Source organism: Octopus sinensis, linkage group LG6 (assembly GCF_006345805.1).
Source record: "Octopus sinensis linkage group LG6, ASM634580v1, whole genome shotgun sequence".
Classification (NCBI taxonomy): Eukaryota; Metazoa; Mollusca; class Cephalopoda; order Octopoda; family Octopodidae; genus Octopus; species Octopus sinensis.
This window is the reverse complement of record NC_043002.1, coordinates 20,131,193-20,147,274: the sequence shown is the minus strand read 5'-3', so window position 1 is coordinate 20,147,274 and position 16,082 is coordinate 20,131,193. Positions and strand designations below refer to the sequence as shown.

Here is a 16,082-nt window from a genome sequence, read left to right as displayed (position 1 = left end):
AGTTTTCCGATAATTATATCCGAAGGAAGTTCATCGCAGGCAACTATATTAAGCCTCGTTCTCGAATTGTTACTATGCCAGACGGTTTTTTTAACGCAGCGACTGCTTGACGGAAACTACCGAAACAGTGATGGAATTAAAAAAAAAATAAACGCTTAGTTTTCTTGGTTTTTACATAAGCTCGCTAAAATATTTCCCGTTGAATGAAAAAAATATATAAATGACTTTTGGTGATATTTACTGTAGACTCGTTATGAGAATATTATCTGCTTATGAGTGATGTCATAGGCGGCCGTGGCAAGAGTGGTAATACTAAGATGGCGACCACGGTTAAGTGGTATGTTGGTGAAGACGGATGTTTATCTGTAGGAGAAGCTGCCACTGGAGTCACTTACCACCCAACACTCAATACAATTATCGTGGCCACAAAAGCACATACACTGAAAGTATATGATGTCACATCTGGTTGTCTACTAAAAGAATCAAACCTATCGGGTAAGCAAAACGTATTGATATTCGATGATAATTCATTTTTTTTACGTTAACCATGGTTATAAATTGGGGGAATAATTTGTGATGGAGTTACAGTCTAAAACCGATCCTTCAATTTATGTACGACTTTTACTATCTCTATGTTGTCATTCACTTTAATTATCTCGTTTTCAAGAGTTTGTCAATTAGAAATGAACTATTAAACCATCTTCTCATTTCTTTTCGACATTTTATCCCTGTTCACTGATGCATGGAAACGGAAATTATATGATTTTTTTCAAAAATACTTCTTTCGCATATACGAGCGATGACCACAAAGTCGGGAGTTAATTTGTAATGCAATCTATTCAGATTTATGGTCCCTGATATTGTGGCCAGGTTTGCACAGTTCAGTGTTCCATTCAGGTCCCTTGATATATATATATATATATCTCTCTCCAATGGTTGTGCAATGTCCCTTGCTCGTGAAATAATTTACAACCTCTTGCTTGTCATTCTTGCAGGCCCCCACGGAAGTGAACACTGCTGCGCATTGTTGCATGCAGTGTATGTATCACTGCTGATGTTTGTCTTGTATCAATGGCTGCACTTGTTTCGAAAGAAAAAAAAATATATATAGAAGATAAAAAAAAAAATAGAGAAAAAGGAAATCCCAAACGAGCGTTTTTTTATTTTATTTTTGTCTAGTGCGTTTCCATACTGATACACTCGATGCCACACATCAACTGTACTTACGCGCACGCGTGTATCTATGTCTGTATGTGTATTATATAAAACTTGTGCATGCATATATAGTTATTAATATTTTTGCTAATTTATCTGCATTGGTGTAGTGGTTGGTGAAACATAAGCAACCCAAATTCTTGAGCGTCGCAGACATGTAATTCGCTTGCTTGTTGAATCTTCCGACCAAGTTTCGATTCCAGATTGAAACGATTTCACTTCTCTTGTCATCTTCCGCTCATCCACCTAACGCAAAAAGCAGCTGTAGAGAACAAAATTTGTTTGGAAGTTCATGAACGTTAACCCTTTTCATACTTTTTGCTTCTGGAAATTTGAAGCCTTTTTGTTTCTTGTGTGCGTTTTATTGAAGTCGAGGATGGGTTTGCCCGTTCGTTATTTTCTCAACCGTCTGCTAGTTGCCGTATTTAAGTAAGGTCCAGGGTGAAGGAAATGATCGATGAACTCAGTGTTAGTGATTTGGATATCAGCAACTGTTGAACCTCTTTATAGATTGTACTATGAAAGTAATAATTACGGAATTTTGATAGCTGTTTGGGTACGTGCTTATGAGAATTTGGTGCATTATTATTATAAGTACCAGTAACATATTTGACGATTCATGCGACTACACCCCTCTCACTTCCTCCCTCTATTCATAAATTTGCCTGTTGCTTATTCGAAATGCAATAATTGCTGCGGTCTTTGTAAATCGCCTTTCATCCTACACCAAAGTACAAGGGTCGCTAATATAGATATTGGTAATGTGTTCGTGTCGATACAACGAAGTATATATCTTTTCTGCTCTAAAAATTGGTATTGTGTCTAACCAGGAACATATTACAGGCGATAGATAGCAGGAACATAGTGCCTGATTAATATGCCTCGCAGCATTTAGTTATATCCTTTGGTGAACTGAATTCAGAATACCCTGTTTGTGTCGACTTTACCTTTTCGTCCTTAATATGATCAATAGATAAGTTCCAGTGAAGAACTGCTATCGATTTAATCGACAACATCCCTGCCACTAAAATTTGTGGCCTTGTGCCAGTGTTAAAATACATTTTTTCTGAGTTGATAAAGTGCTAAGTGGGCGGGGATATGAATTATCGACCAAATTTCATTACCCTTGCAAAATTGATCTTTGTTTCGGCGCTACTTCGTTTCCTGGGTCAGGCCAAAAATAAAAAGAAGTGTATTTGTGACAAAGTGAAACTGTTAAGGAGCAAATCCTATGAAGCAAGTGCGTGGTTGTCATTAATAAATACGTACCAAATATTTTGATAACATTCCTAATTAACGTGAGCAAAGTATATCTATTAACTTTCCGAGAGTATCGAATGTTAATCGAAGAACGAACAGTTTGGCAGTAAATAACCCGAAACAGTTACTTTATTGCTAAATTCTGGGCTGTATCCCATTCAGGTTCGCTTAAACGTGAAGATATGAACTTGATAGTATAGATGGATACCTATGGATATGTATCAAAAAAGATTGTTGCAGACTCTTGTATCATTACTAACGAAGCTTTCTTTATTATATTATAGATAGTAATAAATTTGACCATTAAAAACTTCCAAAATTTCGCCCATAAGAACTTTCAAATTTTCACCATTGGAAACACTCTTTTACAAAGGAAATCAAGAAGCGCCTTGTATCTGTCTCGCTTAAAAGAATTCTTATCAAATTCTATTTCGATGCCTCACGGTGTCTAGTCTGTATCTTCTGTTCAAATCTCAGGGAATTCGATCTTGATTTTTTCCCCTCTCTTAACACAATATTACTAGTTGTGAAATGACGAGATATTAGTCTTATATTGAGTTACTAATTCACCTCTCTTACAATTAAATACATGAACATAGGTTCGTGTATAGATTGAACCTTATGAAGCTATGAAACGTATTTGATTATAAATCGATATCGTGAATCGACGTGCAAGGTGCACATTTACAAACTAATGTGTGGTGTATTTTACAAATGCAATATTTCTTCAGACGTTCATTTTCAGATAATGAGTAGCAAATGTGTGTGTACACACACACACACACACTTCTATTAAAACTGCAAAATTATCACAAGACTGTTACTCAATTTCATGTTTTTGCAGCTTTAATAAAAGCATATTACTCTACCTTCAGTATTAGAGTACTGTTTTTTCCACCTTGTTTTGCACTTATGTACTCAGTTGTGTGTGTCCATGCCAGCATGGAAGACGGACTTTAAACGATGATGATATATATACACACATAAAATGGGCGCAGGCATGTACCCGTTATTTTAGTTTCACACCCACATTGTTCTTTGCGTGTTCGCTGCACAGCACTTTGCCAACTGCCTTCTACAATGTTGACCAATATCTTCAGTAAAATTTAGTAGATTTAGACTAGGATTAAAATTGATAAAATTGAACAGAAATATCCTGACTGAGTTATATTTTACACACCATTGTCCTCTTTGCATTCTGTGTACAAAACAAAAGACTGAGTCTGAGAAATTTCACTCAACTTTTGAAGCAGTGCTCCAGCATGGGAGGAGTTCAGTATTTGAAACCAATAAAAGACGTGCTGTACTTGATACATCTCAGTTTTAGCAAGCCTTATTTTGAACCATCACATACCATTAACCTCAACTCTGCTTTTCTGATTATGATACAGACTAATTTTATTCATAAGCCATCATAATATATAGTATACATATATGTGGGTATATGTACACATGTGTATATATGTATGTGTGTAGATTTTCTATTGCTTGCTTGGTAACAGGAAGGGCATGAGTTCATAGAAAATCTCAAACTCTAACCCATGTAGGCAATTAAAGTGGATGTTAAAACGATGATATGTATGTATGTATTCCTGTTAAAAATAGTGAGGAAAAGGTTCATATTATGTAAGGGGAAGGAACCTGCATAATAAGAAGACAGAAAACATAGGCAGATAAGGTTAAAGCAGATACCTTCCTAAGGAAATGAAAAACAAATGTGATAGTGAAACAATGCTGTGTTGAAGCTGTCTTGTCCATGGTAAACCAGCTTGCAAAAGCAGATGTAAAAAAATTTCTGGTAAACCTGATTACAAACAGATGTACAATTGGTTATATTTTCTTTTTTTGTCTTTTACATCAGTTTCACCCCCTGGTAGTTTGAGCAGTATGAACTTATACATTCTTCAACAAGCTTCAGCTTGGAAGCACATGATCCTCTAGCCCACCCAAACATATTAGCATGGAAAGTAGATGTAAAATTGATAATTATTAAAATTTCCTGTGTGTGTATGTAAGACCCATCATATAAGACTGGAAATCTATAGTAGGAGGGTACATTTTTAACAACAACATGTACACTGGTTATAGATTACTTCACTAATTGAAGGATTTGTCTGTGTTTCATTATGTTTAGACTTCTAGCTGAAGTTCTCCATGACTGCTTTGTTCAGTGTTTGGTCTTTTTTATACTGGTTTGTTGTTTGTTTTACCTGATAAAACAAGTAAAGAAGTGAACTACACCTAGTTTGTGTCTTTTTGTGAGAATAATAACCCTTGCAAAATAAATCTAATCAGTGTGTGTGTGTATATGCATAGCTGTGTGGATATGGAGTTTGCTTCATAATCACACAATTTTGATTTGTATCTCATTGGGTACATGTCCTCTACTGTAGTCTTGGCCTAACCAATACTTTGTGAATGAACATGTGTATATGTGTGTCTCTGTATATGAATGTAAGTCTGTCAGTGTTTATATTCTGCTCCTTCACAAGAAACTGTATGGGCAAAATGATGTTGACTTTCCTGTTTACAAATTGCCCTGTAGCGCTGTGCTTTTGGAGATAGTGGAATAAAAATCCTTTATTTGAAAGACAGGTAAGGGTTAATGGCAAGGAAAACATCTTGCTATGAAATAATACTTCACTGAGTATTTGTCTAACCCCCGAGCATGGGAAGACATGTAAACTGAATAAATATATATATATGTGTGTGTGATATTTTGTGGTGGAGGGTTATTCTACCAAAAAGGTAACTCCATAAAGTGGTCAACAATCAAGCAAAGACACTTTAGATTTGTGAAGGACACCCAGTAAATTCTGTAAAGGGATTGATGTTAGGAAGAGCATGCAGGTATAGAAACAAACCCAATAAATGAAATGCACAAGTGAGATGTGATCTTTCCACCTATCAAGGAGGGCAGTAAGTCCAAATAAAACTGACTCGGAGCAAAACGATCCATACAGTTTATGTTAGTGTGGAGGTGTGTGTGTTTGATATAAACAAGAAGGAAAATGGCTGGTTTATGTTGTTTTTGCTTCATGAAGGACTGCAACAAACTGAGATACTGAGACTTGTCCAGTCTTTGTAAACTGAAAAAGTGCACATGTATATTCTTTGTGTCAGATTCTTAAAATATCAAGAGAATGGCAAGACACTAGATATGGCTACTGCACTGGCTTTTGTTAATTACTGAGGTTTTTATTTGGTGTATTTTTCAGACAAATTTTTTTTTTTAATCACTTTGAACATCTTTAGATTGATGTATGCAGGGAAAAAAGACTCAGGTCAATTGAAATTTCTAGCGGAAAGAAGTTTTTGGAAGAATGACTAGAAAAACCATTTTGTGTGGAAGTTGGTGGATGAAACACAATAGGGATGATAAGGAGAAAGCTGAGTGTTTGTTAGACATAGTCTAGGTAAATGCAAGTAGCTAGTTCAGATGAAGAGCAACCATTGTAATAATTTAGAAAAACAAAGGAAAGAAACGGTGCATTGTAGTAATTTTGAGAGGTTATTTGGCAATCTGCTGAGTGCACTCTAGTATTTATGCTTAGTCTTAGCACTGTCTTAGATATGAGTTGAAGCATTTTCTGATCCCAGGGTCTTTACAATACAGGAACATTTCATTTCAAAATCTAGGCTTCAAACTTATAGTGACTTTGAAAGTGTTAGTTGTTTTTCATATGTCAGGCATAGAGATTAAGTTGCCCGTATTGAAGAATGTTCATGTTCTTGATTTCCAGGAATTGTTTTTCTTTTCTTTCTTTTATAGCAAACTATTCAGCCATGTGCAGCCTTTTCATAAACCATAAAAGTAATAGGAAGTCTGGTGCAAAAGAAAAAAATTATTTCTTCTCTGAAATTATTCTCTTCCTCTTAACTATTTTCATTCTCTTTTCACACAAAATTCAACTACAGTTTTGTCCGTTCATGCAGTGATTCCATTTGTGAAGGCTAGCTTGGTGAGTCTCCAGGAATAGATTCTTTCAAAGAACTTTCAACATATTGTGCAGCATTATTTATTTTCACCTGTCCTGTAAGATGAGCAAATGTCTCACTGACTCTAAAAACCTCTGTAGAAAGAAACCTAGCTGTTTTCAAGCAATGTGTACCAATACATACATCTAAAGCAAGTTAAAACTCCTACCACAACTAATGACAACTATCTGTCTAAAGTAATTAAGTTTGTTCTTAGTCCAAACACCAGGTGATGTAGAAAATGTTAGAAGAGAGAGAGAGAGGTGGTGCTTCTCATTTGTAGACAAGTTTTTAACATTGCTTGACATGCTCCAAATAACTGTTGGAGAAAAAGTGGTTATGCTTAGAAAGTGATAGAATGTGTAATCTTATGGTATTTGTGCATTGATATGTATATTTGTTAAAATTCCTTACTTGAAAACAGCTGAGTGTTACCAAGAACAACATCATCATTATTTAATGTCCACTTTTCCATGCTTCCATGGGTCAGCCGGAATTTGTTGAGGCAGATTTTCTATGAATAGATGTTCTTACTGTCATCAGCCCTCACCTGTTTCCAAACCTGGTAATATTTCCCCATGGCCAGACATGTTTCTCACAGAAGGCTAGAAATGGACATCACTTATATGATGGTGATGCTCGTTTACAATCATCACATGATGTCAAGACAAGGCTATACACACATATATACATACATATATGTATACAGCTGAAGCAACAGAGTGACTCAAGGTTTAAGAGGTTTGTGCATTGGCACATGTATATGTGTATACACATACACACAATGGGATTCTTCAAGTTTCCATCTACCAAATCTACAAACAAAGCCTTGGTCAGCCCAAACCTGAAGTAGAAGAAACTTGCCTGTGGTGCCACAACCATACCATGCCTAGACAATCACTTTTAAAATCTTGCCTCACAGTCAATTCCCATTCAAGCCATGGAACAATAAATTATATGTAACAGAAAAAGTCCTTTTTGTCCTCTCGTTGGCTAAGTTGAAACTCCTACCACAAGTAATGGCAACTATCTTACTAAAGTAATTAAGTTCTTAGTTCACACACCAGGTAATATAGAAAATTTTAGAGAGAGATGGTACTGCTTATTTGTAGACAAGTTTTAATATTGCTTGACATATTCCAAATAGCAGTCAAATCTCTCATAAATCTCACTCTATCTTAAAGCAGTGGTTCTCAACTGGGGTCCATATAAGATTTTGTGGGGTCCATGCAACAAAATGAGAAATTGGGGATCAACAATAGTATTTTAAAGGCCCCTGAAAAAAGTTTGCTTTAGATATATGTATTGGTATGTATTGCAAGAAAACAGCTAGGTTTCTTGAACATTTTACATAGTTTAACCTACACAAGTTAATGTTTGAAAAAAAAAAAAAAGAATTTTGGAAGACATTTCTATAAAACTAGTTTTCAAGCATCGAATGGCTATGGAGGTCCACCAGAATAAAATAGTAATCAAATGGGTCCATGGATAAAAAATTGTTGAAAACCTTTGTCTTAAAGGATATATTGAACAGTGTAGTTCCTTTTATAAAAAAAAATGGGACTGTTGTGACTGAAATAGTTGTGTAGATTCAGATCAGTCATATCTAACAAAGTTTATTTCAAGTTGTCTCAATTTAGGAAAGAACACCTTGGAAAATACCACCCAGTATATACAGGAAGACCAAATAAAATGTATTATATGCACACACACCCAAAGTAACTTGTACACTTTTGTAAAAACTCCTGTCTTTCAACATAGAAATAGCAGGGAAATTTTCCTATGCCTGCTAAGTGGTGAACCTCAAAAGGGAAGATAGGGAAGTAATTTACCAAGTGTTTGTAGTGTGGAGCTAGCTGCAAAACCAGGCAACAAAGGTGGAAGTGAGAGGATTGGCAAGGGGACCAAATGGATCAGCTGTTTTGAAAGGCAAGCAGATTAAGGGCTGTGTGATGCATGAAGTCATCTTTTGCAATTCAGAAAATGGTTGTCCAAGATTTAGGTCACTGGGAAACACCTCCAGTTTTGAGTTTGTATGTGAACTTCTGGCATTTTTTCCCTCTTTTATTACTGAACAGCTTCAGCAAATCTGTGAGGTTCACTGAAGCAGTTCAGGGTATTGGTGCTTTGACTTTGTTCTGTGCAATATGTGGAGGGACATACCTAAAAGAATAGTTTCAGTCTCAGCCACCTACCAGTTTCTGATGGGTCAGGAGTGAAGCTCATATGCAACCAGGAGTAAATTAACATAAAGCAAGTGAAACTCTGACTAGAAGTTTCATGGTGTGTAATGGGTGTGGTATGTGGTTGTATGGTTTGTATTTGCAGTGAGGCAGTTAGGTGAGCTTATAAGTATGGAGACTCTTACAGTTAGGTAGAGATTATGTTTGGAGGTGAGAAAGGGATCAGTGTTTTGGGTATTTGTCATTTGGGGTATGTGTAGAAGATAAGTTGCTTTAGAGAATTAAAGATTGCAAAGGCTTCTGTTTTAGCACTAGAATCCTGTGTGGGATTAGTGAGAGCGCTATGAGAAGTTGTGTTGAAGTCCCTGAGAATGAAGACTTAATAGAGAAATGAAGTGAGATAGATATGCTCAATGCAAGAGATGGTGTTGAAGAGATGCTGATAGTTCAAGGAGTTAGGAGTGTGGTAAAGGGAGATGTATTGAGGGGAATCCAGAAGGAGGTGAGCCAAAGTAATTAGATGTCATTATTGTTGATATCCAAGGGAAAGAGGTGAGTGGAGAGTTCATAAGCACAGACACCAATTTTTGAGGTGAAATCAGGATAAAGAATATAAACTGAGTAGCTGAGAGATCTGTGTTTGGAACATCATGTGTGATCTGCATAAAGAGATGAGGAGAATCTAGATTGGAATGAATGTTGGAGAAGGAAAAATTGTTCAGAGGCCATGAACGAATGCTTGCAATAATGTGAACTCCACTAAAGGCACCTAAGAACTGGGTAGTGGTGTCAAAACCAGCAGCATTGTGTTTACTACCCAGAAAAAGGGGTGGAGGACCAATGATTGTAAAGGGGCTACATTATGTAAGAACTCCAACTAGTGTTGGAATGCTCAGAACTTTTTTTACATTACCATAGCTGTAGGAGTAGTAGCAGTGTGTGTGTGAAATATAGACATGCATGCATACACTTTCGTAAGTGTATATCATTTGAAGTCTCTCATGCTTACTGGCTCATTTGACTAGAGCTCATCCTGAGAGCATAGTACTCTCCCCACTGAATGTAGCCAGTTGCAGGGTTAACTCCCAGCTGTTGCTTGTACTCATTTTCAACTGAATGGAATTGAGTAACATGAAATGTTTTACTCAAAACGTGCTTCCATATAACTATGGATATATATGTGTGTGTGTGTACTTGTGCATCAATAATGACAGTATGTTTATTGTATCTAAATCAGTCGAAGATAATGAAATAGAGGTAAAAATAAAGCAAATCAGGTTTGTTAAAATATTGTAAGGTTTTTAAAATTTTTTTGGAAGATCTAATGTGTATGTGATCATCAACATTTTAAGTCTACTTTCGGTAGAATTCTTTAAATTTCCTAAACTCCTGCCTTCATCCTACATACAGTCACTGTTATGGAAGAGTATTGACATTATTGAAGAAACTAGGTGTTGATAAAAATCTACAGGCTGGTCTGATTTGGAGGACTTTTGGCCTGAAGACTGAATGATTTCTAAATATATCCGTCTTGCTCAAAAGATATGGAAATGGCATAAGCAAAGCTTGTCTGCAATGCTGAGTGACAAAACTGCTCTGCATTGATAGCTCGTGGATTTTGTGAATACTTGTTATCACATACATGTAGCGTAGATTTGGTTATTGACTGAGTCCAGCCTGCAGATCACTCCCAATGCTTTTCGTTAACCTAGAAGGGCAAGTAGTCTGGTGGCTGTGGTGGACATAACTGAAAGGACAGAAGACAGACACTTTTCAAGTTCCACTTAAGAGGCAGTGTTAAGATAGAGAGGCAATTTATCAAAAGAGTGGTGAACATGGCCTTAGTAAATAAGCTTACTGTGAATGTGTGTGATTGTCATCATTTGAAGTCCACTTTCTATATTTGCATGGGTTGGATGGTTTGACAGGAGCTGCCTAGGTTCCACTTCCTTGTTTTGGCTTGGTTTTTATTACTGGATCCTCTTCCTAATGTCAACCACTTCACAGAATGTACTGGGTGCTTTTTATGTGACAATGGCAAGGTCGTTTTTACAGGCTTCAGCACAGGAGCTTTTATGTGGCACTAGCATGGGTGCTTTTACATGGCATCTGCATGGATGCTTCTGTGTGGCAATAGCACCCATGAGCCCTCAATGGAAGAACATAGAGAGCATACCTGTGTGTCTTGGAGAGGGACATAGAGGACATATCTGTATGTATGGATGGTTTTACTTAGCTTCACACACACACGTGTGTGTGTGTGTGTGTGACATGGAATAACAACTGTGAGAAGTCACTTGCTTTGGGAATCAAGGCAAATTGAGATCTAGGATATTTCCTACTTGAGGGACATAAAAAAAATTTGTACACAGTGTATACTTTCATTTTTTTTTTTTCTTCAGGCATTCCACTTCATTGTGAACTCATGTTTTGTAACCTGCTATAATGCCTATCAGTGAAGTACTACAATCGATTTTAATAGGCTAATCCTTATCCATCAAACACCTGGCATTGTGCCTATATTAGAAACAATTATCATGGGCAGTAGGTTGCCAGGATCTTTAAGCCATTGAACAAAATACCTTGTGTTATTTTTTCCAGTTCTTCACATTCCAAACTGAAATTATGCTAAGGTTAACTTTGCCATTGGTTTGATAAAATAAGTACCAGTCAACTACTAGGTTTGATGTTATTGACTACTCTTCCTCCTCTCAAAATTGCTGGCCTTGTGTCTATATCAGAAACCCTGATTGTAAGAGCAAGTGAATTGGTAGAATTGTTGCAGCATTGTAAATAATAATTTATGGTATTTCTATCTTACTGAGGTGAACTTTATCCATCACCTTTTGGGATTGATAAAATATAGTATCCATCAGGTGATGGTGCTGATGTAATCGATTACCCTGTCTTATAATTTTTGGCCTGGTGTCAACATATGAAACTGTTTCGTTTTTGAGAATCACATCTGAATTTCTACTGCAACTCTTTCTTCTTGTGTTCTGTGCAGCATTGTCTTTTCTCCTTCATCATTTAATGTCCACTTATCCATTCTTTCATGAATCAGATGAATCTCATTGAGCAGATTTTTTAATGTGGTTGGATGCACTTCCTGTTGCCAACAGTTACTTGTTTTCATGCAAAGCAACATTTCTCCATGGCTGACATATTTTTCATAGACTGGAAACAAACAACATTACTTATATAACGGTGATGCTCATTTACAATTATTCATGATGTTGAGACAATGGTATATAGAAACATACATATGCGCATGCACACACACAACACACAGATATGTATGTATATATCTGTGTGTGTCTTTGTGTCTGTGTTTGTCTCCATAACTTAGTGGTTGAGCAAAAGAGACAGAATAAGTACTCAGCTTAAAAAAAATAATGTCCTGGGTCAATTTGTTTGATTAAAACCCTTCAAGGTGATGCTCCAGCATGGCTCAGTGAAATGACTGAAACAAGTAGAATAAACACACTCATTCAACAGGTTTCTTTCAGTTTCCATATACCAAATCCACTCAAGGCTTTGGTCAGCCCAGGGCTATTGTAGAAGATATTTGCCCAAGGCACTTGTAATGGAACTGAACTTGAAACCACAGGGTTAAGAACCATACAGCCGCACCTATGTCTTTTGTGTGTTTATTATTTTGTATGTTGCATCAGCCACACCTTGTTGTTCAATATCTATTGTTGCTTCTGTTCAGGGTTTCAATTCTTTGTTGAATCATGATTTTCATTTCATATGTGCTGCATAAATTGTATCTACCTATTTTTGTGCTGGGTGGTGATTGAGTACAGCATATTCTATGCAGGTTGACATATATTATTGGGAAGCACTTTTGTAGAATGAGAATAGTGTAAGGTGGTGGTGTTGGGTCTGTATTTTACTTGGTGTCATTTATACAAGAGTACTAGTTATTTTACAATATTGATTGATGACTGCCTAGGGTATGTATTGTACAGACATTGTACAATATCTAATTTGCTATTGAATTGATATTTTCTCAGGAGGATATGGTTTGTACCTTGTGGGGCTACTTTTGGTTTCTGTAGAGTTGTGTGTTCCAGTATGGCTTATGTTTTTGATCAAGTTCTTTATCCTACCAGAGACATACACACATCACACTAACTATCCACACACTATTACATACCTTCATGTGTGTATAGACATCTAGACATCAATAGATAATGTAGCTGTGTGTGTACATTCACACAAAATAGGTTTCTTTCAGTTACTGTCTACCAAATCCACTTACATGACTGGTCAACCTGGGACTGTAGCAGAAGACACCTGGCCAAGGTGCCACACAATGGGGGTGAACCCAGAACCATGGGGTTGTGAAGCAAACTTCTTGTCACACAACTGTGTCAATGTATATATATATATATATATATATATATATATATACTCTCTCTTTTACTTGTTTCAGTCATTTGACTGTGGCCATGCTGGAGCACCGCCTTTAGTCGAGCAACTCAACCCCAGGACTTATTCTTTTTGTAAGCCCAGTACTTATTCTATCGGTCTCTTTTTGCCGAACCGCTAAGTGACGGGGACGTAAACACACCAGCATTGGTTGTCAAGCAATGCTAGGGGGGCAAACACAGACACACAAACACACACACACATACATATATATACATATATATATATACGACAGGCTTCTTTCAGTTTCCATCTACTAAATCGACTCACAAGGCATTGGTCGGCCCGGGGCTATAGCAGAAGACACTTGCCCAAGATGTCACGCTGAGGGACTGAACCCGGAACCATGTGGTTGGTTAGCAAGCTACTTACCACACAGCCACTCCTGCGCCTATATAGTCAGAGTACTGTGAACTTGCTGTGGGAAATGGAAAATCTAACATTTCAGACAGTCCTTCTTCAGAGAAAAGTTGACAGGTGAGTTTTACATCCTCTATGTTAGGACCCTGTTGGATTTTCCACTCCCTATGGCAGTAACTTCACCGTACTCTTTTTGTTGATTATACAAGTCATGCTGGTTCAGACCAAGGCCAATCTTTTTGGATTCTGTTTTATGATGTGTATGTATGTAATGAGAATAAGATGTGTGCAAGAGAGAAGACTGCACTGGTATAGTAATGTGATGCATGTGGTTGAGGACAGCTGCACAATCTCTAATTGTGGAGGGAACCTATAGAAGGGGTAGACCCAGGAAGATGTGGGATGAGGTGGTGAGAAAGGATCTCCAGAGGGACTGAGACTTCTGGTGATTTGCTGTGCATGAGAAGACACATCAAGGTAAGTAAAATTGTGGTTATCCATACATACAGGCAGGTCCTTTATGGCTCATGCTGGCACTACGTAAAAAGTACTTGTAATAGCACCATGTAAAAAGCACCCAGCATATGCTGTAAAGTGCTTGGGGTTAATAAGGGCATCCAGCTGTAGAAACCATGTCAAAACAGAAATGGAGCTAAGCAGTTCTCTGGCTGGTCAGTGCCTGTCAAACTGTCCAGCCTATGCTAGCTTGGAAAACAGATGTTAAATGATGATTATATATATATAATATTAAATTAGAGATAAAACCACTATTAGGCAAATCATGCAATGAAAAACTTAAGCCAATTCATAAGATTAATTAATTTATATTATTTTAAATATATATCAAAATTATTAAAAAAAGATAATTAGTATAACACTACGATCGTTTCATGGCTGTCCAATTTGTAAAAATTCGAGTTACAGTCATTCTAAAATATAATCAGAAATATTTAAACAATATTTTTAAGATATAAATAATATATATAATATAATAATTTTACTTATAATAAACTCTATTATCAAACTAGAGACATAGAACTTAACAATTATGATTATATCCAAATCGACTATAATGTTAAATATTAATTTTAATTTATAAGGTAGGAAACCCACCCATAATCTAATATCAATATTAGTCTATATCTAATTACATAAATATTTAAAATGACTAATATATATAAATTATCAATGAAAATATATAAATGTATATAAATATTATAATTAAGATCTAAAATAATCTCTATAAATAATTGTATATGCACATATAATAAAAACCTAATAAATTTAATTTTTCATATTTAAAGATGAAATAGCTAATTTCAAAATACAAATAAACTAACTTAAACAAACTTTATGTATGATTTGCCTAATAGTGGTTTTATCTTTAATTTAATATAATATAATATTTTTCTATAAAACTGGATTCAATCCTAAATCTGATTTTTCCCTGTAAGTTTGGATTTATTCCCTAATATTTTATTATTAATTTATATATATATATATATATATATATATATATATATGAAATGTGTGTCTGTGTATTGGTAATGCAGTGTAGTTTAAGCAATCTAGCTAATACAGTTGTATCTGCAAATAGATTTACTGTCATTTTGATTCCCCTGCCACTCACTCTATATATGTGGTTTGATTGTCTGTTACTGCATTGCAAATTATTGCAATTTATATATGTGTGTAAAACGTTTGTGTATCTCCAGAGTTGTACTTGCTGGGCAAGTGATTGTACAAGACTGTGTTGTAACTGAAACAATTATAGTAATCTAAAAATACATAAAAACTGTTAAATTCATTTTCCATTTCTTGAGGTGTCTAAATTTTTGTCACAAAACTAACAGCTTCATTGTGTGTGCATATGCGAATGTATGCACATGTATATTCATATTTGTAAGCATGTGTGTGTGCACATATGTGTCTAGGAACTTTTGATGAAAATGCGTTTGAAATACATTCAAAGAAAAACAAATTGGTTGGAAGAAAAATTGATTGAAAACAAGTCACAAAACAGGCAGAGTATTTGTTGAAATATTTTTCAAAGAAATATATTAACAAATACTGAGAAATAATGCAATGTTTATTTATATTTGAATCAACTGTTATGATGTTTTTAAGTAATAATCATGAAATATAAACATTCATGACAAAAAAAAAATCATTAGTGTCCTTGAGAAAGAGGTACTGGATTCAATAACTGAAGTCAACTGCATAATTATCAGTCTAGTACTACTATCCATTGAATTACTTTTGTTGTGTGCATATGTTAGAAACAGTTATTAGAAGGGTGATGTATGGTGTAGCAATAAATTCAGAGTATGGATTAAAAAAAGTCTGTGGTCCTGGGTTAATTCCTTTAACTTCTGCAACCAAATTCTACCATGATCAACTTTGTTAGACATCTTTCATGACTTGATAAACTAAGTATCAGTCAAATTATTGGGTAGAGCTAATTGATGATATAAATACACCAAAGTTTGTAGTTGGGTACCTCTGTTAGAAATCACAGTTGCTACTATCAGCCAAAAAGTTCCAATAGATCCTGGTGTAACTGTGTTGTTAAAAACTTTCACTTTGCAGCCATATGGTTTAGAGTTCGGTTGTACTATATGATGCCTTGAACAAGTGTCTTTTACTGTA

General features: G+C 35.7%; 1 protein-coding gene across 2 annotated transcripts in view; it reads left to right on the top strand.

Moving 5' to 3' along the window:
• The first annotated feature begins 99 nt into the window (after positions 1-99).
• Positions 100-16,082, top strand: part of LOC115212794 (baculoviral IAP repeat-containing protein 6) — a 142,537-nt gene continuing 126,554 nt past the window's right edge. Inside the window, exon 1 of one of the 2 annotated variants that reach the window (XM_029781493.2) lies at positions 100-495. In XM_029781493.2, coding sequence (XP_029637353.1) covers positions 273-495 — 223 coding nt within the window. In that variant the 5' untranslated portion in view covers positions 100-272. The remainder of the gene's footprint in view (positions 496-16,082) is intronic. The other variant, XM_029781494.2, reaches the window with a different exon arrangement.